The sequence below is a fragment of the Coturnix japonica genome, chromosome 13 (genome assembly GCF_054131305.1).
Source record: "Coturnix japonica strain WE chromosome 13, WE-NBRP24, whole genome shotgun sequence".
NCBI classification, from domain to species: Eukaryota; Metazoa; Chordata; class Aves; order Galliformes; family Phasianidae; genus Coturnix; species Coturnix japonica.
The window spans coordinates 10,903,082-10,926,854 of record NC_140675.1 but is presented as its reverse complement, the minus strand read 5'-3'; the positions used below and the strand labels follow the sequence as shown (position 1 = coordinate 10,926,854).

General features: G+C 42.4%; 1 protein-coding gene across 3 annotated transcripts; it reads right to left on the bottom strand.

The window, feature by feature from the left end:
• Positions 1–64: 64 nt before the first annotated feature.
• On the bottom strand, positions 65–21,844 carry EIF3B (eukaryotic translation initiation factor 3 subunit B). Of its 3 annotated transcripts, none has more exons than XM_085514640.1 (19): positions 21,349–21,844; positions 18,216–18,408; positions 17,950–18,069; positions 17,802–17,859; positions 16,845–16,973; positions 15,412–15,569; positions 14,430–14,561; positions 14,271–14,337; positions 13,691–13,737; positions 12,172–12,382; positions 11,501–11,573; positions 10,891–11,013; positions 10,315–10,393; positions 9,186–9,324; positions 8,424–8,549; positions 7,839–7,916; positions 7,283–7,391; positions 6,581–6,698; positions 65–83 (listed from the first exon to the last, which is right to left on the bottom strand). In XM_085514640.1, the coding sequence occupies exons 1-18, from the start codon at positions 21,782–21,784 to the stop codon at positions 6,595–6,597; spliced, it is 2,382 nt and encodes a 793-aa protein (XP_085370766.1). In that variant the 5' UTR covers positions 21,785–21,844; the 3' UTR covers positions 65–83; positions 6,581–6,594. The 3 variants fall into 3 exon arrangements, with proteins under 3 accessions (XP_085370766.1, XP_015732441.1, XP_015732440.1); XM_015876955.3 differs by lacking the exon at positions 65–83 and adding an exon at positions 4,913–5,474 and having other exon boundaries at positions 6,576–6,698; XM_015876954.3 differs by lacking the exon at positions 65–83 and adding an exon at positions 4,913–5,474.
• Between the last annotated feature and the right edge of the window lie 1,929 nt (positions 21,845–23,773).

Below are 23,773 nucleotides of genomic sequence, written 5' to 3'. Positions count from 1 at the left end.
ACTGGGGCTCCATTCCTGGAGGGATGGATGCAGCTTTGCTGTGGTTCCATTGGAGGTGATGGGGACTGCTCAAAGCTGAGTTCCTGCAAGTCAACCATTGAGACTTTAGTGGAAAAGCTGTTAGGAGTGAAGGACGTGCTGGTAAAGGCCCATTTATTAGGCCCTCTTTCCATCAACAGCAAGATCAATAAGTAATCAGCTTTCTACAATAGAAAAACATTGGCAAGAAAAATCACAGTTCGCACAGAAACACCATCAGCTTCTCAATTCTGCCCACAACAGAAACCTTCCATTTCTCTCCATCCCTTCCCCTCCTCGTCACATCTGTCAGGCAGCACAGCAGTAACTCAGCACCAAGGCCTGAGGTAAGGTTCATAAACAGAGCTGTAAAGAACCCACAAAATAACCATGGCAGCAAAAAAAAAGTGTGCTTGGGATCTTTTTGATTTCCTAGGGGAGAGACGACTTCTGACAGCACCATCGCTCTCAGTTACAATTCCTCCTGCCCCAATAACACCCAAATTTATTGGCCAATTTCAGCCAAACCTTACAGGACGGATGAAACACTCCCAGGCAGTGAGTTTATAGGAAGGACTGGTACACTGACTGCAATGCAAAGCCTGCACAAAACCCCTGAGGAGTGTTCCAAGCGGGATAAAGATGATGCACGAAGAAATTCTCTTTACTTTTGATTTTCTTTCCCCTGGACTCTGAACATGAAATGCTTTGTTTATTCTTTCTACCTGCTGAAGAAAGGAGTAAATTCCTTCCCTGACCTTATCCTTTCTAGTCAAAGTACCAGCAAGGCTCCAAAAATGTGCCTTATGAGGTTGCTGCACCAGAAATTCCCCATGAAAGAAAACGGATTACCTGAATTGCTTTCCAGAAGCAAGGCTGCAGGCACAAAATACTGAGTGAAATCACAAATACTAGCTTGAAAACTAGCAGCTGGGGCAAGATACATGGGAAATGTTATTGGGTCAGTGTAGGGGCCACAGTGACATTGCACCCAACTCATCCCCATGCAGGTAGGAGGGGCACAGGAGCTCTGAGCTCTGTTTTCAGCCAAGATTGAGACAGAAAATAATTAAGATCTTTGGGAGTAGAAGTGCCCAAGGTCACCTTTCAAAGCCTCTTCTGCAGAAGGACGGCTAGCAATTCCTGCACTGCTCAAGGACTGATGTGTCATTCCATTTGCAGCTCTTACCAGGGCGAAAAAAATCAACAACAAAGGATGAGGGGGAAGAAAAAAGAGGGACTTGCACCAGGTTACAGACCAATTCTGTTTCTTCTCAGTCCATTAGGACCTATTTTGGTACATAATTGTCACAGTATATAATTAATGCGTAACAGGGTATTCCTCCTCCACTGACATAGCTCAGGAGGCCTTCAAACCTTGAAGGAAGGGACTAAGAACCCTGAACCTTGTATCCAGGGCACCTTTCACTGTATCTCAGGTAAAAAGGTCATTAGATAAACAATTAGAGCTTTGATCAACCATCACTCACCTACAGAATTACTGTATTGGTGTGCCAAGCACGGCAAAGAGCTCAGTGTCTGAGACACATAGGCAGAAGCAATGCCAATACTTTGATCTCTCTCTTGATTTACTTGCATATCCTAACAAGTACCTCTAGTTTTGATCTGCAAGTTTTCACCTACTGGAACAATATTAATTCTTCTTTGGTTTTTACTCATTTATAAAAACTGAAGCAACTCCAGAGCAGCAGAAGGGAAGCCCAAGTTTGTGCTCAGCATCAATGGGTACCTGCCCAAGGGTAAGCAGAGCCCTGTACACACACCAAAGTCTGGCCTGTGGCTCTTGCTGGTGAGACATCAATCTCCTGCTGCTGCACAGAAGCCTGATAACATGACAAGGCATCACCAGAGCCAGTTTTGATTTAGAATCAATAAGCAGATAGAAGCAGCTCTAAATACATTCATTACACTGGGAGTAAAAATAGCAGAGAACAAGATGCAACCCAAAACAAACCAAGAAATCTAAGTAATTCTGCCCAGTCAATTAATTTCCTTTCATAATATTAGTTGTTATTAAGACAGGCTCATTCTCATGGATGAAATTTATCGACACTAAAAATGATCATTTCCTTCCCGAATATCTATTAGAGAAAACAGATCTCAGGGCAGATGGTGCAGGTCTGAATAATCCATATCAAAATAAAGCTGTAGTTAATGACTCAAAAAGACAATTCCCCCATAAGGTGCTGAATGAAACATATATTTGTAAGATAAGCCATAAGGAGGAGAGTCCTGCCATAAGGAGGAAAGAGAGTCCTGCTCTCTGCCTCTCAGAGCTGCTATCATTCGAATCCTGCATTTAAATGAAATATTGCAACATTAGCATATATTCAGAAAGGGTTCAGAGAAAGAACAGCTGAAACAAGATGGGAAATAATGAGATTAACATTGGGAAAGACAGCAAATAAAAGGGCACAACACAAATACATGAACAGATGCAGCGATGTACAAAAGACAGGCCAAGAAGTCCCACAATCCTTGTCTCTTAGAAGAAGGGCAAGCAGGCGTTCATATAGGAACCAGCAGAGCTGAAGTGCACACGTGGCAAAGCCTCGGGGCTTATGTGCACCCAACCTTACCCACAACGTGCACCAGCGTTACCAACTGCTTCACTCCAGGCCTGACCCACTGATTGATCTCAGGGCTTTAAGCTCAGAGCCTGGAGAGTTTACAGCAGTTTATCAAGTTTAATCCAGTTAATTCTCCCCCACTTCTGCCTCTCACGCAGTCAGACTCATGCCGACTGACAAAGGCAATGAGTTCAGCAGTGCCATTGCTGCTGACAGCAGGAGCCTCCAGAGGTCTGGGAGCTGCTACCAACAGCTGCAGAGCTGAGCATGCCTCCAGGTTTACCCAGCGTTCCCAAAACACTGATCAAAGTCACCCATGACAAAGAAGAGAATTGCATTTCACTAAGTACCCATTTCATTTAATCCCAGGTAGCAGATCATTATGAGCCTGCTGGAGCATATCAGAGCAAGTTGGCCCTGAACTGTGCAGGTCCCAGGGGTTGAGCAAAAGCTGCTTGCATGTAATTCATTGCAGGGCTGAAGCAATTACAGAGCAGCAATTAACCGCCAGCTCAATCAGGCAGAATCAAAGCACTGCCTTGGCCCCAAATCACTTTGGAGAAACACGTGAGCTGCACAGACCTGATTCCAAACCTTTGTGCCTGAAGAAGGGTCACCAGAGAAGACCACCAATGCAAAAATCCCACCTACAAGCTGTTCTTGGAGTCTCAGCTGATAAAAGAGTTGAAAAACTCTTCACCTTCCCATGTCTGTTTTCCCCTTCATAAAATACAGCAGTATCTCCTTAACAGCTCTCAAAACCACCACACAGTGCAGATAAGTGATGTCTTATCAGGAGAGCACACAATTACTGAAACACTCGTAACACATCCCCACCACTCACAAGCTATGAGTTTCTATAGCAACCAAATTTATTTCCACAATAACAAGTGAAGCTACCTGTCAACTTAATGAGAGCTTCTGCAAGCAGCTCCAAATCCAGAGCACTGCAGTAGACAATTTCACATAGTTCAAGCAGCAGCAAAACAACTTTTCTTCAGTGCACGTCTCAGAGCACAGGGTGGGCTCTCTGCATCTTCAATACCTCCACACTTCAGAGAAGCACGCCAGAAGAGGACCCAATTTAGCATTATACTACTTCACTTTGAAAATGGCCAGTAGCTGCTTAGAAATCCTCTGCACGGAGGTAGGAGAAAACTATTCAGTTCTTAACTTTGAAAATGATTGATAAGGCAGCTCTTCACAACTAAATGGTTTATTAAATAAAGATAAGTATTAGAGAACATCACATTGTTAATGGCAATGCTACAAGTCCTGCACTGCTTGTGGCAGAAAGTTCTTCCTCCAGTGCAGCTGAAGGATGAGCTTGGTAAGCACTGTAGATTTAAGTTTTATCTCAATGAAGTACATATTGATTGTGAATGAACAAATTCAGACACTGGAAACTAAAACAGACGTTAGGGAAAAATTCTGATAGCATAAGAATTACCTGTGGATGCTTTAGGTTAATATCATTATTGAACAATAATTTTGAAGAGCCTTCCTGATGAAGGGAACACGAGTGTCAGCTGAGAGATTTGAGCATTTGTGATTATAGCAAGCTCACCTAAGGACAGAGAAAAGTGACTGGTAGAAATGCTGATGTCCCTTAGCTGCAGACAGCTGAGTAGGGGTTTCCTTTTCAAGAAGCCTTCCACTGCCTTCCACTTCAGGTCCATCAGATAAAGCACCACGTTAAGTGAGCTCAGGCACCCAGCAATTTCACTGGCCAGTCCTGGAAAGGGGACAGGTAAATAAGCTCATTCCCCTCTAGCCCTCACAAGGAAAGCAGCAGGCCAGCAACGTCTTTCATTGCTCTGTTAATGTAGGGAAAATAATTTCTGCTCATAGATATGAATACTGAAAAGTTGCTCCACCAACTGTGCACTTTTCACCACTAAACAGGGAGAGCTTTAGAAATGAAGTAACACACATAAGATGGAGCCTAAGGCACATGTATAAACACTATTCAGACAGTTTTCAAATTCACGACCAAGTGAGACTGTTCCAGGAGTTCCCAAGGCTCATATCAGATTCCAATTGGTTTAAGAAACCAATTTATTTTCTACTAGTCACTCCATTAATCTTGACAAATTATCCTGCTAATTATAATGAGCTATAATATCATTGTAAACACAAAGTAAAACCATGGCAACACACGAGAAAGAAATAGCCATGGGAAACTGAGAAAACACAATCCAAAGCAACTGTAAAGCAAATATAGCTAACATTCATATTAATCTGGGTATATTTCATCATTTAGGGAAAGATTCCCTAGGAACAACAACACACAGACAGACTGGTTTTAGTATCGGTCTGCTTTTATTTCCATATTCAGCTCTTTGAGGGAGACATCCTTTCACAATCTGAAAGGAGGAGGATATAGCCCACTGTAGTGCTGCTTCAGCACACTAAAACATGTCATACGAAAAATGGATCTGTCGACTTTTCCCCAAACAAAGTGAACACCTGTCCATGCACTCGGGACATAAAAAGAGTCCTGAAACAGAAACATTGTGGGTAAGAGATGTGCGCTGATGAATCCCACTTCACTGGCAGGAAGTCAAAAATGCCAGTTGGGAAGTACTGCACAGGAGTCAGAAGTAAATACTGGTATTAGTGGATTTAAAAAGAAAATTGAACCCTTCAAAAAAAAAAAAAAAGAATAAAAATTTAAAAAGCAGTGCCTTTTCAATATCTCACTGTAACAGGCAGCAAGACTTAAAGGCACTACAATGTGGCAGAATGGAGAAAATCTGGTGCATCCACCCTTCCAGAGTGTAAGAATATGGATTAAAAACTCCAAAATTGATGTAGACTTTCTGGAAATGAACAAACCTCTTTTCAGCACAAGTTACGATGGTGCTGCAAAAAGGAAAGAAGAGATGAGTCAGTTGCTGTGCTTTTTACAAACAACCTTACTGCAGATGCTAGCTGGTGAAAGGCTACAAAGTACGTGCTTCACCTGTTCTTAAATTGGTATTTAAGTCCAGAAACAAGGCAGCTTCTCTCCCTCTACCTTCCATAAGGTATCTCCCACATATGGAACATAGATAAGCTAGATTTATTTTAATCTCTAAATATTAAATCTATTATTTTTTTTCTACAAGAGGTAAACAGCTCCATATTTTGACTCCTTGGATATCCAGGGGCTACAAAGCTGTGCAGTGACAGCTGCAGAAGGCATGCTTCCAGTCTCCCCTTCCTTAAAGGAAGTCCTAAACATGGCAGAAAACCTGAATTACATTCTTGTGTAAAGTCCCATGTGAATACCTTCACCAGTAAACTTTCTTTTCCCTCCTGAGTACAATTTCCAGCTCCTTAAAGAGAGAACATTTCCTACAGGAGCTGCTGAAACCAGCATCTGTTTTCAACATACAAAGATACAATATGAATTTGTAAAGCAGAACATGGGAAATCATTGGATTAAATAGAGATTTCAGCAGCAAGCAGTGATGGTTAGACAAGAGAAGGAGCTGCTGCCAGATTTCTAATCATTTCTAAAATATCATAGATTTCATGTGGACATTTAAACACCTGCTCAAGTTCTATCGCAGTTAACCTACTGTACAACCTTAAGCATATTATTTAAGCCCTGTCCGATATTACCTAACATGAAATTCTTACAAAAAAACAAATTTTCAAGTCTTATATTAAGTTAGAGTTCTGTCAGTAGCAGAAATTGAAGAACCTGCAAGGAGCTCCATTTAGAAGTTGACCCTGGTTGTCACAGCAGTCATTACTCTTGCAAAATAGGATGTAGACAGTATTCCACCCAGTACAGCTCATAAATCTGACAGTCTGTGACTGTATTTAAGAAAGCTCTTGTTTGTTCACTTCAACCACATAAAGCAAAGCAAACCAACTCAGAACAGCACATGCATTCATGCACAAGCAGACAACCTTCTGAAACAAATTAATTTACAGTGACAGTTGACAGTAAAGTTCCTCTTTTCTGAAAGCTACCTTACCACAATTTATTAGATTACTCTGGTTCTGCAAGGGTAATAATTTCTTCATTGATAAAAAATTCAACAGTTTCCTCCTCCCAGTCATCAACATTGCTGTCCAGCTCATCCGTGTCTACCCCTGGAATGGAGAAAGGAATAACACAATGCCTCAAACACAGCAACAAGAGAATGATTCTATGATCTTTCTAGGAACAGTTCTTAAAACAGCACTGAAATGAGAGGTACTTCTTGTTTCAAATCATAACAAGGACATGCTAATCCAGGTGTTCCTGCTCCAGCAGGAGGATTGGACTAGATGATCTTTCAAGGTCCCTTCCAATCGCTGACGTTCTGTATAATGTCAGTGCGTGACAAATAAGGCATTGCTGTCTCCCACCACAGAGTTCTTGAGGACTTTTTTGGCTATACGTAACATCCAAATCTCTTATGCCAAGGTCAAACCAAGGCTCGCCTCAAAGCAGAAAGAAGATACGTAAAGCACAGGCAGCCATGTCTGGCAGCCAGCACTTTCAGTTTTCTCCCATGTAACATCAAAATTAATTGTGATTTAAGAGAATAAAAATCAAGAACAAAACCTCCAGAAAAAGTTTGGCAGGAAAAGAATAGAGAGAAAAAGTAAACGAGTTAGCAGAACAGTTGACACTTGTTAAGAAGTGGTAGCTATCTAACATCAAGTCTGTACAAGTACTGCATGTGGCTCACCTCCTCGAAGCTCCAAGCGCTCGTTCCTTTGCTCCATGTACAGCTCTTGTGCCATCTTGCGGTACTTTCTGAATTCTTCCATCATTGTACGTCTCCTTTCCACCAGCTCCTACAGAGGCAAGAAGCTGTTAACTCATAACAAGCAAAATGCATGCAAAATGCATTTGTTAGCAAGGAAAACTTTTCTTCAGTCCTTTCTGCTGACTTAAAACCGGCTATGTAATGTAAGAGCTGCTTTGGTAAGGGTTTGTTTTTCTGTTTTTAAAGGCTTTTTTATTAGATTAAATAGTCTAATACAACAAGTAACTAAGAATCCCAAACTTTCACTTCTGCTTACTGAGCTATCACCAGTGTCTCTACAAATTCATTACCGCTTAACCTGAAAGCTAAGTGGCATCTGTGTGCACTACCCATGGGAAGCAAGTCTGAGCACCTGGATTAACACTATCACAGATGTTTATAATAAAAGAAATCTAACATATATGACCATTACAACAATGACATTGCACAGATTAAAAGAGCTTCATTTATGTTATTGTATTTCAAAAAGTCTTACTTTTGAAGCTTTCGACTGGCTCAAGCGATCCTTCTGCTCAAATATCTTTGAGTATTTCTTCAGATCCTTCTTAATTTGCTGTAAAACAGAATTTTATTTCAGCTAAGGTTCAAGTAAGACTAACAAACACAATCATCACATTCTAATAAGAATTTCCCTGGCAGTTTTAAGTACGCTTAGCACACTTAACATAACAACTGCTTTTCTAGGCCATTCCCCTCCACTGTTATTTTATTTGCTCTTCCAAGCTTACAGATAACAAACATCTCTGTAAGTATTCAATTACAGAAGTCTGGACAGGTTATGTTCAGTTGTGTTACTCTTCACATCCTCTCACTATATCACAACTCTAAGCACAACTGGTTACCGTTTCTATTCCAAACATAAAGAACAGTTAATATTTATCAGTCACTCCCATAAGTGAGGTCCACTATGGCAATATGGTTTTTCAAAAGCTCAGGGAGAAAAGCAATCTTACAGCTCTAACAGTTCAAGCCTCATTCTCAAGGAAAGGAAGATAAACCCTCGGTTGTATATACATACACACCAAACCCATGTCCAACAGGATTGAGTGGAATACACTACCTTTATCTGATCCTCACTGAGCAAGGTAGCTGGTCGTGGTCTCCACAGAAGCTGACAGAACCTGTCCTTATTGTTTTTCTGAAGCAGACGTCCTTGGAAAGTCCACAACCAATATGCATTGTCCACCTGCAGAAGTGGTGTAACATCTCAACCAAGGCAAGCTGTAGTTTAACACTCTCATTCTCACTATATATCTTATAAGGATATATTAAGAACATTTCATTTGTACATAATAAAAGTAGCATCATTAGTCAATGAAAACGACGTGATCTTTTTGTTAACATCCTCCTTGCACAAGCCAAATTCATCAGCAAAATGGAGTTCAACTGTTCAACTGAACCCTTGCATGAAGTTATATTCTGGATGCCCACACTTTAAAACTAAGGAAGGTCTTCTATCGTAAAGTCTCACATTCTCTGCCTGTGCAGAAGAGGATCACAGTGCAATGGCTGGAACCACGTGAAATTAATAACATTCTATGTGGACAACACAGAGGAGATCAAGTTCTAGTAGCTAAAAATACATTTAAGAGACATAATGAAAATTCAGATAAAGGACACTCACTTTAGAACTGTGAATAGCTCAGCCAGAACTACTTTTTGACAATCAGCAAAGCTTACAGCCCAAATACTGATATTCACAAATTAATGTGCACAACTATGGTGCAGGTTATAAGTCATGTGACAAGTGACAGGCATCCATTTCATAACCAAAGCCCTTGCCAACACCTCCAGAAGAAGAAAAAGATGAATGCACAAGTACCTTATGGCTCCACCAAGACACAGAAGTCACGATGTATCTGCCTGTAGGATCCCATTCTACATCTGAAGCTGTGTAGTGTTCAGCAATGTTCATCATGGTGCAATCAGATGTATCAACAAATGCTAAGGCACCGTTCATGCTGCAAAGACAAAAATGACACTGTTTTACACACTAGCAGAACTCTTTTTTTAAAAAACAGGTTTCACGTTTTTCAGCAAGCAGCCAAGAAAGGATCATCCCAATAACATGCATCTGTAGCTATAAAACGTGATAAATATAACCAAAACTCAACATAAGAACAAAACTTCCATCAGTAAGTTCAAGGACCTTTAACCCATTTGACAGTTTCTAAACCCCCAATGAAAACATTACCATCAAGCTACAGCTGAAGTTTAACAACTGTATGCCAAGATAGTTAACAAATGAAGATAAGCTCAAAAATAAAAATAGATTTCTCAGATGAGCAGCATTACTTGTCTGAAACAAACAAAGCCAAACACTGCTCAGCTGCTTAACAGAAGTCTTCACCTGCTCTAACGTGAAGCTTTTCTGATTTATACATATAAACTGTGTGTGTATACACATCTGTATATAAACAATACAGCTTTGTTGTAAAAGCATTCTAAGAGTACAGCCCACGAGAAGGCACAAGGCGATGATGACAGCTTATACAAGAGCTACATGGATTAATTCAGTCAGCCAAAGGGGTGTTTCTAAATATCCACTCTGCTGTTGAAAGAATTATTCTTTGTTTTATGTGCCAGTCAAGGTTACTGTTTCATGTTAGAGCTTGGTCCTTTATAACTTCTTTGTCTTTCCTTTGTTTTTAAAAAGCCCTATCAGAATTACACAGTAATGCAACTGGGACAGGGTTTCAATAAAGCAATGAAAACCCTTGTGAGCTTCAATAATGTCAAGTACCTAATCGATTCAAACTGACAGGTTACCAGAGGTCAAAGTAATTTCCAACCCCACAAACCAATACCCTCAATTTTTTTTGTCCATTGAAATATCAAAACTTCGTCTTAATACATTCATGGAGATAGCAAATACTTCCTATTGAGATCACCTAACCCTTTTTTTCCTCCTTTAAAGCAGTATGGCATTCAATAACCTGCACAGTGCTCACCTTCTGAGGCCAGCCAACACTACAAATTGACCTTGAGGACTCCAGAATATCGTGTTTGCCTGCTGTTTGTCAAACGTTTCTGGAAAGACACAACAAAATCAAGAAAATAATCACAATCCAATCCAATCCCATCAGATCATTAGCAGTAAATACATTGATTACTCAAAAGACATCCAAACTCAGCAAGGAAGTCTTTACAACAGTCCTTAGCTCTACGCTTCTAAAGACAAAACCCAGTAGTACAAAAACATCCAAAGTCAACAGAAAAAAAGAAAAGGAGATCAGATGATCCAACACCCATCTTGAGAAAATTTTTTTACCTAGGCAATTAAGCCTGTGTTATTGCCTTGCACAAACATCCCAAGACCACATAATTGTTCTGGCTTGTAAGCCTTGTGTTCTCAGATACTGGACTGATTTAAAGTGGAAACAGTTTAGCTGTTACCAGAAACCTAAGTTTCTCAAATATGTCACGTATGGCACCTACTGCCACAGTACCACAACCAGTCACAGTCTGAGTCTGCTACACATAAATTGCTTAACATGTGCAATTCACTTATCTTTCCTATTACTTACTGATGAGTTCTATTTTCCCATTGTTTTTAACATGGTAAAAGGAAACTGAAATTCGTGGAGTTTCTCCATGCAGCACAGCAAACTTGCTTCCATTTGGTTCCCAAGCAAAGGCTATGATGCTTTCTGTAAACAAACAAATAAATAAAAAACAAGTGGTCAAAAGTATGTAAAAAACAAACAAACCTATAATAAAGAGCTTCAATTACAAGCACTTATCAACAAAAAACAAGATGCTGAAAAGAGAATCCAGAAGTTAAACTCTGCCATAAAAACTACTTTTAAAAACAAAACTTGATAAGGCAAGGGCAGGACCCTGTGGAAGTGTTTTGACAGACCCGAGGTCTCTCACACTACAGGGTATTTTCAGATGACAAGGCCTTTGACTTTTCAAGTATTTTCAGTTCTGACATTAAGTTCACTACAAGCCTGAATAGCAGTGAAAGCTTTGACTTCTCACATGTTACATGAGAAGCCTTGCAACATGAATATCATAGTTCCCATCAAGAGTAAGCGCCCTAATTATCATCAACAAATGTTACACGTTGATGTACCACATGTACCAAAAGCAAAGGCCAGCTTGAACAGTTAAATATCAGAACGTTGGAATTACCTTTCATTTCCACCACATCCACAGGCACCTGTTTCTCTCTCATTCGGAATATTTCAAAGTTGGTCACTACTCCCTGCAAAGGCCAAAATCAGCTCATTAATCAATACAGAAGCAGCAGACCAAACAATTTGTTGTTGCTTTTTAAATCAGCAGGCATAGAAGTATGGCTATGAAATTGGCCCAAGGGAACTCAGGATGACAGTCAAGGCTCAAGATTTGTTTCTTTAATAAACAGACAAACAGTGCACATTACCAAGCACACCATTAATCTTTTTGTTCTGTTAAAGAATAACAGAAGGATTGGATATGGTATTTTTTTCAGACTTAAATTTAGCTGAAGAAGATAGAACATATGGTACATTCTGCAGCACAGCCTATGGTTCCAACAACTGATTTTACAGAGAGCGGGGAAAGAGACCTAGCACTCATTTTAAAAAATATATATGAATTAACTCCACCACATCAGTAAATCTAAAGCAAATGCTGGATGCAAACATGACACACATTTGGCTCTCTACACGCCTCAAACTCAGCAGTCAAAGCTGCCTTCATTTTTCCATTGTACAATTTACACTGACTGGGTTGAAAGACAATATTGAAGGGGAAAAAAAATTATGAAGTATGAGCATGAAAGGAACCAAGTTTTATGAACACAATCACAGTCTACACACCTGTGTGCCTTTGGGAGTCCTGTCTACCTTCACACACAGGTAATCACCATTCTTCTGCCAGTGTAGTTTACAATCTACAACGTTGAACAAATTCCGCACACGGATTTCTTGTCTGGCAGGCAGTTGCATTAAGGTCACTCTTGCTGGGATGTCTTTGTCCTCAGGCACCCAGAAAGCAATTATGTTACCACCCGGAGACCACGAGAAATCTCTACAGGAATGAAGTTAGATGAAATCTATTTTAATTTTTAGTTAGAGATACTACAAGCAGAAACTACTTTCAGCGTTCTGAGTACTGCAGACAAATATCAACTCTCAGTAAAAAGCAGAGCAGCAACTGAAGAGTTTCTAACCTTACACATAACATGTTTTTAATTGCCCTTCAAACCTACTACATCATTGTTACCAAAACAGTAAGATTCACTTAAGAGTAGAGTAGTATAAATCTAGACAATCTGTGAAACAATTAAGCCAATGAGCGACTTCCCTCTGTGAAATTATAGAGAAGACAATCCTCCTGCATCTAAGCATGCTGAATTATATAACTGCTTTCCAAAAGATGCTTAAAAAAATCACAGGACTTAGCATTTACTGTGCAGGTATGCACAAAACCAAACTAGTTCCTTGCCAACAGACAGCATACAGCACACCAGCCTTAAAAGGTAATACATAAACTGCATTCCAGTTTGGTTTGGTAGATGAAGAACCAGGATGCCAAATTAGATACCAGACTACATATTACCACAAAGAAGATTTCACAGAATCACAGAATTACCCGGGTTGGAAGGGACCTCAAGGATCATGTAGTTCCAACCCCCCTGCCTGGCAGGGCCACCAAACATACACATTTACTAGATCAGGTTGCCCAGGGCCCCATCCAACCTGGTCTTGAACACCTCCAAGGATGGGGCATCCACAACCTCACTGGGCAGCCTATTCCAGGACCTAACCACCCTTCTAGTAAAGAACTTTCCCCTAACATCCAACCTAAATCTTCCCTCCTTCAACTTAAAACCATTTCCCCTAGTCCTGCTATTATCAGCCCTTTCAAAGAGTTTACTCCCCTCCTGGGAGTAAGTTCCCTTCAGGTACTGAAAGGCTGCAATGAGGTCACCCCGCAACCTTCTCTTCTCCAGGCTGAACAAACCCAACTCCCTCAGCCTGTCCTCATAGGGGAGGTGCTCCAGCCCCCTGATCATCTTTGTGGCCCTCCTCTGGACCCTTTCCAAAATCTCCATATCTTTTTTGTACTGAGGGCTCCACACCTGGACACAGTACTCCAGATGGGGCCCCACAAGAGCAGAGTAGAGAGTACCCTTTTTCTGGGTACAGATTGAAGTACACAGCTAACAGCTGAAGTGGAAAGCTTTTTGCTCTTTTTTTTGGCCAGTTTATCTGATTTGCCCACTTCAGCATGAGGCTACTTGCTCTAGTCGGTATAAAGATTCACTTCACTATTTAGAAGACCTGGACATAAAGACAAAACAGAGCAGTTACTTGTAGAAAGGGATATACTCACCTTATCCCATTGATTTTCAGGCTTTTTTTGTCCAACAATCCCATGGACTAAAAGAAGAGAAAGTTATCAACTTTCAAGTAACATTCTTGCACATACAACAAGAGCAGAAGGCTTATGTGTAAGAGAATAAACCAGGAAACTGTGGACAGTGTTGAGAGATCCTTTATCCCTTATAATAACAATTACATATAACACAACAACCAATAAGACTAATTCTGTGCAATGATTGTTTTAATGAATAGCAGCTTATACTATAATAAAAACATAAAACAGACTCTGCTATGGTTTATTATGTCCTTCGGGTATTCTGGCACACATCCATCACTAATACCTGAATGGTATCACATAACAATAATACTGTTAACTGCTATATTGAGCTCTCCAGGCTTTCTAGAAGCACAGTAAGAACGCTTTTGTCAGGCTCAGCTAGTTTTTGATCTAGGAATAATAAATAAATAAAGAACAAATGGATTTCTTCCATTTTAAGCTCTAGAGTGCATTATTAAAACATTCCTTAGAAAACATAAATGCAGACATTGTTCAGCAATAAACACTGCGCAGAAACAAAACAACAACTTACAGGTGTTTCATAAATGCTGAGGGTATCTGAAGTCATTCGAGCAAAGAATTTACCATCATGACTCCATCTAAGAAAAAAAAAAGAGGATAAGCTATGAGTTGCCTGTTCATTAAACAAAGTCTAAGGCTGCTCGCTCTCTAATGCTGCTTTGCAACCTACTTAAAAATAGGCCAGTGAGCTGAGTTTTCACAGTGGAATCCTCGTTTCTTTTGCCCAGTCAAAATATCCCAGATGATAATAGCCTGTGGGTCATCCTGCGTGTCCATCAAAGGGCTGAAGGTCACCAAATATCTACAAAGGAAATAATCAATTTTACTACTAAAATTTAATTCAGTACATGAGTACAAGCAGGCTTTCATCCAAATAATATTCAAATACGATGCACTTTTAAACAGCACTTCCTCCAACAGGATGTTCTAGAGGTGAGGAAAAAGTTTCCAAGGCACAGTGGTTCCTAACATCCCTTCCACTGAAAAGCCTCTAGATTTACAAGAGTTTTCTTGTACTGATCTTACAAGGGAAAATTCCCCAGTCACGTTGTTACCTACTATGTAGTTTTGTGACCAGAACATCACTGACTTCAAATCAAATACAAACTCATAACCTGTGCCAACCTGAACTACAAGTATGCCAGACATCCCCATTTAAAGATAAATAATCTCTTTCAAGTATGAAGAACAAAATGTCACTGCTTCCAAGTATCTTACTCGAAAACTAGTAAGATGCATCTCAGTCCTAGAATGACTTAGAAATGATTCCCTAAAGAACTCAAGTATTAATTCCAATATTACAGATGTAGAAGATGCTCCTCAGCTAAATTTTTCCACAGAGAGAGAAGTCTAATACTACAGACATCCCATCTAATCAAGGAGAAAAAAAAGTACCATTCCCTCAGATAATAACGACTACTACAAAATTGAACTGGCAGGCTTCGTTGAACAGGAACTCCAGATTACATTAAGTATATTCCCTGAAGTCAAAGCAAAGTTTGACAGAGTTTCCCTTATTCTGAAAAGGATCTAAGTATGAAAAACAAAGGCAGAGAAGAACTAAAGACCTGAGTTACATAAGATTTGTAAACACAGCAGGAAGAATGCACACACTTCACACTTTTACCCCAAACCAACATCATACTCCATACCTTTCACAGGGTGAGAAGTCAATAAGCTGCACTCCCTGGTGACTAAACCTTTGAATCTGCTTGAACTTCTCTCCACCCCAAAGTGCGATGCCCCTCTGGTGGAATGTAGCCAGATAGGTACCCTTTGGGGACCAACGTACGTAGGTTTCTGTCCACCGCTGGAATTAATAAAAACAAAAAAATATAGATATAAAGCCATTGAACTTCATGCTCAATAACTAAAGGGAAAGGACTCCACATGTGGTTAGTAAGCTCATATTTCACAAACCCACTTGCTCAGTGAAGATTTGAGTGATGTTAAACCATTTTAGAGCTAAGTTTCACACACAATTTACACTACTCATTCTTCAGTTGAGATTGTTTAGTCTTACTGATCTCCAAAAGTATTACCCAAGGACAGTAACAACCATGGTTGAGTAATGATTACAACAACCCAGCAACTTAGGATTATTTCTTGGATTGCAGTTCTGGCAAGAACATCTCCATTCTCATGAGTGTAAGGTGGAATGATACTAAGATGGTAACAGATATTCAAAAGGTTATTTATAAGGAAAGACTCACCAATATGGATGCCTTAGCTGGGAAATGCTGAGGCAATCTCCTCGAGATGCTGCCTTAGTGGTGGTCAGCCCTTAAATGAGGTCTAGAGGAGGTGGAGTCAAGCTCCACCCCTTCTGGGAGCACAGCTAAATTACTCTCACCCTGTGCTCCTACAGCTGACCCAACATTTGCCTCAGCTCAATCATCAGAGGTTCGGGCTGTGATTATCAGTTTCCCATACAGTGAGGTTTAGATTCCTCACACTTGTAACAACAATATGCTAAGTCAGAAAGGTACCAACAACACAGATCATGGCCAGCACTACCCAAGGTGATGAGCAAAAATGCTCTCCACCCCAGAGACTGTTTCTTTGAACTGTAACACAATGGTTTTTAGAGAAAGAAAATGTTTCCAGGCACATGCAGTTCTTAGCAAGCCAGCTGGCTATAGCAGTCGGGCACACTAACTCTCCCATTTACAAGGTATTACCAAACCAGCTATTCCTCTTCAGCACCTTGCAGTCAGCACAGAGGGAAAAAAAGACCAGAAGCCACATGCTTAAGTACATACTCAGCACCAACAAACAGTACTCCTCAAACTCTGACTATGCATTTTCACACAGATCTTCCTGAATCACCTATAGTGCACTAATAAGCACCATGGATAGGTTTAAAAAAAAAGGAAGACAGACAAGTTAACTCCTCATTTGTTTTATCTATGCAGCTAAGTCTAATTCTAAAGGACATAATTTTCACTACTTGTTTTCCAAAGGAAGAAAAGAAAGAGAATGTATTTCAGCAGGAGAAGATTTTCTAATTGACAAGCTGGAAATGTTAAGAAATGAATGCAACTGACAGTGTAACTGCAATGTACAGCACTTCCACGACACTCACTGCTCTGTCCTCAATTTGAACAGGCTCCTTGATATCATTCCAAAAGATGGAGGTCCGGTCTCCTGACTCAAAGATCACACTGTACTGATCCCTACAATCAGGATCTTCCAACCAGTAACGAAGATTCCCCTAAGAAAAACAAAAGATCATCAGTGAATCAAAGATCCAGGAAGACAAGCAAATTGCTATCAATATGGCAGGTGGAAGCTTGTCATCACATAGCATGCACCACTGGCGTCCTACCATTGCAGACAAAGTACTGAAATGAAATTATATAATCCTGGTTATCTGAAGCTGTAATGCTAGAATGAGATGATAGTAGCAGGGCGGCAAAGTCTTTGGCTACAGCAAGTGAGAACGAGCCCAAATGCAGCAGCCACCAATGCCTCAGGAAAGCAGGATCTCCAGCAAGAGATACCCTCACCTCCACTGCCAACCCTTCAATGAGGTCTTCTAGTCACTCAGGTGCATTGCTTGCACCTGAGCTCCCCTAGGTTGGCCCTACCTTCCCACCAGGTGCTCAATCATTATTTAAGACCCTGATTTAGCATCCCCACAACAGAGGCTGAGTACAGATCATAAAAGGGTCTCTTCAAGGTACTTCAATAACATTTAACATATTTCACATTAAGTAACATAAGGTTAGTTTGTTTTGTAGGTTTTTTGTTGTTGCCCTTTGAGGTTTTATTTAACAATCCCTTCCTCCAGAATGCATTTTACAAAGCTAGTGGTAACAAAAGCAGCAGTTGCCCTCGAGCATTTAAAAATATAATAAGATGCTTTCAAAATTCTGTTTTTAAATAGCTCGCATCAAGTCACTGTTTATCCCAAGTTTCTAGGTGGAACTCCAAGCAGAACCACTAACTAAGTGAGAACAAAGTAACTGGAGCATACAGTCAGTATCGCCCATCATTAACTTCATAAATTGTTAGTATTCACTTTTCAAGAAACCCTTACCAAATCTTTAAATGGCTGTTTCTCAGGGATTTCCCACTCATCACTGATTGTCATATACCTGAAAGAACAGTTTGAGTGGTTACACTTAGTGTAGGTACTCTTGATTAGAATCCAAAAGACTCCATAAACATGCAACATCTGCACTCACTTGTCAAAATCTGTGAAAAGATTGACTCTGAAAGTGTGCTGCTTATCCAGTTTGTATCCGTCTGCATTCTTGACAGCATCCACTGCATGAGATGGAGACATGTACTCCAGAAAGATGTACCTACAATGCAGGAATACAAGAGTTTGTCCATTGGTGACTACATAGAAGAATGAATACATTAAAGACAAAGTACTGATGTTAATAACGATGGGTAAGTCAGAGCGGCACTTCAAACCAAACTCCCAGCAGGTGCTATCATGACTCACCCTTTTGTCTTCCCATCTGCTTCTGGATAAAATTCATTTATAATTTTACCAAACTTGGAAAATATTTTGTGGATGACATTCTTGAGTTTCTCAAGTCGATCCGGTCCAACCTGGGGAACGTTATCCACTACTATCACCGAATCAATTCCATCTGCTTCCTGCGGCTGGTCTTTCAGTACATCACCAAGTAGTTCTGCAAACAAAAAGAAGAAAATGAAGTACTGGCCTACATCATGAAAGAGGAAAACTGAGGGATAAAAATAACAGTGATATTAAGAGAAGGGGAAGACCTGAAATTCAGGAAACTGGTTCAGTAACATTTTAGAAATCTGGTGGTCAATGAAACCTTCATCAGAGAAACAAAGTGGATACAAACCACCTCAACATCACTTTGTTGAGATGTGATATTCCTCTTCTTGACAAGCTTAAAGGAATTAACTCTTGAAATCTTTCTTAAAGAAATGTATTGGAAACATCAACAGCGCTACTATTAACTTGTTTTGGGAGCTGGAATTGGCTCAAGAAGCCCTCAAAACCAACAGAGCAGAACACGGTAAGATTTACTACCCAAGCTTTGACAGGTAGACTTACCCAAATCATAACCACATGACTTTGGCAGATCTAACACATACCTCCCTTCCACACTACAACAGCATTAGCACAATTCAAAACTATCTTCCATTTCAGAAGCTCTGCACATATTAGCATCACTATAATTACAGCAGAGAGCTCAAGCTCATTCAAAACCTTTAATTAAACAAGAAAATTAAGGCGTCTTAAGTAAGGGCACTACGAACCACATTAAGCAAGCAGCTAATGAATACAAGAACATCTTCTGTACTCTGTATGTTCTTCAACCATACTAATTCCCCTTGCCTACCATTCTACACATTCATTCAGTACTTGCTGGTGGGATGGTTTGTTCAGTCCCTGTGTTGTCAGCTGCAAACTTCTCACCAGAGTAAAACCGCCAAAATCTTGCAGCATAATTGAAATCATACAGGAAAGGAAGGGAGAACATTAAGAATGACCGTAACCCAGCAGTAGTGGTTTTCCTATCACACCAAGATTAAAGCAGTTGAAAGGCACACAGTACAGCCCTATGTCACACACAAAATTAGGCGCAACAAAAACAGCAGCAGGCTTCTAGACACAGTTTACCTGTGGAATTTTCTGCATACCTTACTCTAAGCTGTATCTCAAGACAATTCCATTTAATTATTTTGTATCCACAAACTTAACCCCGCGGGTAACGTAGAATTTAAACACATTTGGGTTGCTTTCCCCTCAACTTCTTTCTACAAAGATGAAAGTTCACCCAGTATGAGCCAAAGACTCAGAAGAAAGGAAATAAGAAGCTGCAAATAAGTTAACTTCTAAGCACATGATACGTTAGAGTATATTAAGATATCTTGCCATTACCCAGCTAGCTAACAACACACATACACTGAAGCCATTGACAGGTAACCTCTGGCCTGAGAGCTAACAGATGGGCAGGGAAGCATCTACAAAAACTCTAAGGACTGAAAAAAGGAATTTCAAAACCTGATATTATAGAAAAATAATATTTTTTAATTATAGAATCTTCATATCTTTAGTTCTTCTTGCATGTAATATGGAAACATGTCCTCTAAGGAACCAGGTTATTTCCACAAAATCTTATGGGAAAAAGAAAACGATAATCCTGAAGCTCTGATAGTCACTTTTTCATAGCCAATTCCCACAAAAGGCTATAAAAGAAAGGAATGCTTATTTAGCTTAACATGGAAGTAGAGGACATTCTATCCTAAATCAGAACTCTAACAGGTTAAACACATACCTACACTGTGTAACTCCTCTACCTTAAATGCAAAACTCCGAACAAAGAAACCTTCAAAGGGCAGCGGCTGGTTCAGCCAGCTCTATTCCCACAGGCCAGAAGAGAGGGGTGTGGTGGGTGCACGTCTATCTTCAGCTGGCAGAATTTTAAGGACCTCTCTCATTATCTGAACTAAAGCTTCATGGCACCTGGGCGATGATCTGACACATTCCTTCTATGGAAGGTGGAACAGCTGTTCTGCTGTGCCAACACCATTCTGGGAAAAAAAAACCAACATAAGACAAACTAACACCTGAGATGATCCAATCTTAAAGCCAGACTGGCTCAGAATTGTTCCTGAACACGTAATTCTTATCATAAATGTGGGAATATGGAAATAACCTTGAATCAGTGATGCTGATGGCCTGGAATTGATTGTCCTGTGGAGTTATCAGGGTAAAGGAAAAGGAATAAGGCAGCACAAGAAGTAGAACAGGCAGATGGAAAACCAGACCAGCAGGAGTGACTAAAGTTAAACACTGTAATTCAGCCACTAACACTGTATTATTCATACAGATGAAGAGTCAACCAAATTAATCCTAAAGAACAGAAAAAAAGACAGGAAATGTTCTGGGTTCTATCTAAACACTGACATGAATGTGATAATCCCCGATGTAGACAAAGCATCCAAAGCAAACACTTCACTAGACAAGAATCCAGTGATAAACCTGCAGACACTTTTGGTACTGTCTCTAAGATACACATGCTCAAAGTGCCATATACACTACTAAGAATAACACACTTTCTTAATTCAAAATACTTCTCCACTTATTTATTAAGCTAAACATAGGAATGGAACACAAGAAAGCACAATTACCACTTGTATTCCGCCACCAATTCAAACCACCTGCTGACTCAGGAAGCAGTACATGCTTTAAGAGGCATTTTTCCAGCTCTGATACGTGTAACCATTACAGAACCTACAGCAGCATTTACGTCAGAGTAAGAACTGGCACAACAGACAAATGGATTTGCTGTTCAAGAATTGGCACGGTTCATCTTGAAAGAGTTGTCCGAAACAGTAGAAATACTGAAGCACCAAAGACAGCTGCTGCCATAACGCCTTATGGGGCCAAACGACGGCTGGGTCATTGTATGGCACTCAGTATCCAGCTTTTCCTCGCAGCCCCCGAGCTGCTCCACACCCGCAGCTCATCGCCCCGTTTCAGGAGGGCAGCGCTGACGGCACCATCCGCACGGACACGCCGAGGCCTCCCCACGTTCCCGCAGCGCCCCGGCCCAGCCCAGCCCGCCCCGAGCCGGCCCCGCACAAACCTTCGTCGCTGATGTCGTCCACGAATCCCTCGGGATCGCTGAACGAAAGCTCGTCCTCGGGCTCGGCGGGCGCGGCCTCCCCGTCCTCGCAGGGCTCGGTTGGCGGCTCGGCCTCGGCCTGGGACTCGCTCTTGGCCTCCTCCGACGGCGGCTCGGCCTCGGGCCCGGCCTGCGAGGGGCTCTCCCGGCCGGACGCCGACTGAGGGGAGGGCGGCTGAAGCGGCTGGGGCTCGGCGGGGGGCTCCGAGGCGGCGGGTGGCGGCTCAGGGGGCCCCTCAGAGCCGCCCTGTTCCTCCGGCCCTTCTTTCTCCCCTTCCTCCTCCTCCTTCAGCTGCTGCTGAGGCGGCGGCTCTGTCGGCGCTCCGTCGGCCCGCTCGGGTTCCTCGGCCGGGTCCTGTGCGCCGGGCGGCGCGGGGCTGTCCTCGGTGCCCTGCATGGGGTCGGTACGAGGCCCCACCGGCCGCGCGTTGCCAGCTCGAGAGCGACGGGAAAAGGAGCGGGGGAGGGGTGGGGAGGCTCCTACCGCCGGGCCATGTGCGCCAGGCCCCGCGAGCCGCCGCTACCAACGGGCGGGGGGGGCCGGGTTAGAGCAGCGCTGCCCGATGGAGCTTCCACCCGCCGCTTCTTTCTCCCTGCTCTTCCCCAGAGCGATCGCCGCCTCCTTCACCGCTCACCCCTCCTGCTCGGCCAGCAGCGCCGTCCGTCCTTTCCGAGCCCTCGCGGTTGCGGCTCCCCCTGCTGCGCCGCTCCGTGGTTCAGCCCAACATGGCGGCTCCTGCCCGTCCGCTGAGGTGGGGTTGGACCGAACCATTTCTCGGGAGGCCAAAAGCGGATCGTGTTTCTGTGCTCAACCGGGCGGGCGGCGACCGAACCCTCCGTGCGGTGCCGGCACTTCAGGCCATCAAACGTCCTGCACCGGGCAGGAGGAAACAGCGAATCTTGTCGCCTTCCCCCCCGCGGATCTACCGCTGTGAGCCCGTCCAAAGGCGGCGGGGCGATGGCGGGCGCTACCACAGCTCGTGATGGAGGGGCGGTGATGCTGGGCCCGGCCCAGCCAACACATCGCCGGCTCAGTGAGCTGAGCTCTGTGACCATTAAACCAAGGACACTTTGATCTCGATGCAAAGATACGTCCGAGTGTGTGCGGTGATACATCCACAAACAGAGAACACAGGGCTTTTAAGCGATGGCTTTGGAGGGAAAAAGATCAGAGCAGTTATTGAGGAGGATTTAATCAGAAGCCGCTCGGAAAAACTCGTTTTGTGATTTATCGGGCAGCCACAAGGTGCCACCCGAGCTCCATTCATGGGTGCTGTGAGCGGCGGATCCCTCTTGAAGCCGCGTTTATGAATGGAAATGATGACTGACCCCGCTGTGTGACAGCACTGGGCCGGGCTGTGACTTGCTGGGTTTCAGCAGCACTGGTGCGTGGAAGTAAAGGAAGAGCTGCTGCCTGTCCTGCCCTCACTAGCACGTTTTTTATCCAGATAGGAGGACATGCTGTGCTGCAACCCACAGCACCAGCTGCATCCTCACCATTATACGGCTTTTCCTTTTGTGACTCGGCTTTCGCAGCTCCTCACAGTTGCCTGCATTGCTGGGATAGACAGATTTCTATATGACCTTTCTTTCTGTTTACAAGCTATCAGCAAATTTGAATGCTGGGTCTTTCTTCCCTGTCATCTGTTTGAACTTTCTCTTACTTTACAGCACATTTTAATCCCTCCCTCCCTCCCTCCCTCCCTCCCTCCCTCCCTCCCTTCCCTTTCCTTCCTTCCTTCCTTCCCTTTCCTTCCTTCCTTCCTTCCTTCCTTCCTTCCTTCCTTCCTTCCTTCCTTCCTTCCTTCCTTCCTTCCTTCCTTCCTTCCTTCCTTCCTTCCTTCCTTCCTTCCTTCCTTCCTTCCTTCCTTCCTTCCTTCCTTCCTTCCTTCCTTCCTTCCTTCCTTCCTTCCTTCCTTCCTTCCCTCCCTCCCTCCCTCCCTCCCTCTCTCCTTCCCTCCTTCCTTCCCTCCTTCAGTCCCCATGCTCTCTTGCTGTTACTCTTTGCCTTCCGGTGCTTACTCAGCAATCCAAGGGCGAGTGGAACAACTTGTAAAGTAGATTTTTGCTGACAGATGAAGTTTGCTCCCACAAGTATTGCACACACAGAAGTCCCAATCGGTGGGAAATTTGGGGTGAGAAGTCCATCAGCAATGGCTTCTTGTAACAGCTGTCAAAGCAGAAATGCTTTGTGTATTTTACTGCGTGCAAGTGATCTGAGAACGATGGGACAATGATTCCTAACCTGAATTCTAAAGGAGTGATCGAGCTCCTTATGAACAGTATGAAATTGTATCTAATACTGATGGGCCATGCACTGAATGACCCACTGCAAGGCCGGGGCCTCGGGTAGTCCTGGGCTTGTGTGTGACATTTATTGCCTGCA

Excerpts from the sequence above, each read along its gene's own strand:
- EIF3B (XM_085514640.1), bottom strand. The coding sequence starts at position 21,784 with ATGCAGGGCACCGAGGACAGCCCCGCGCCGCCCGGCGCACAGGACCCG. Across the intron at positions 14,338-14,429 it reads GCTCACTGGCCTATTTTTAA|ATGGAGTCATGATGGTAAAT; the intron begins GTAGGTTGCAAA and ends TTTTTTTCTTAG. Across the intron at positions 13,738-14,270 it reads TCAGCATTTATGAAACACCT|TCCATGGGATTGTTGGACAA; the intron begins GTAAGTTGTTGT and ends CTCTTCTTTTAG.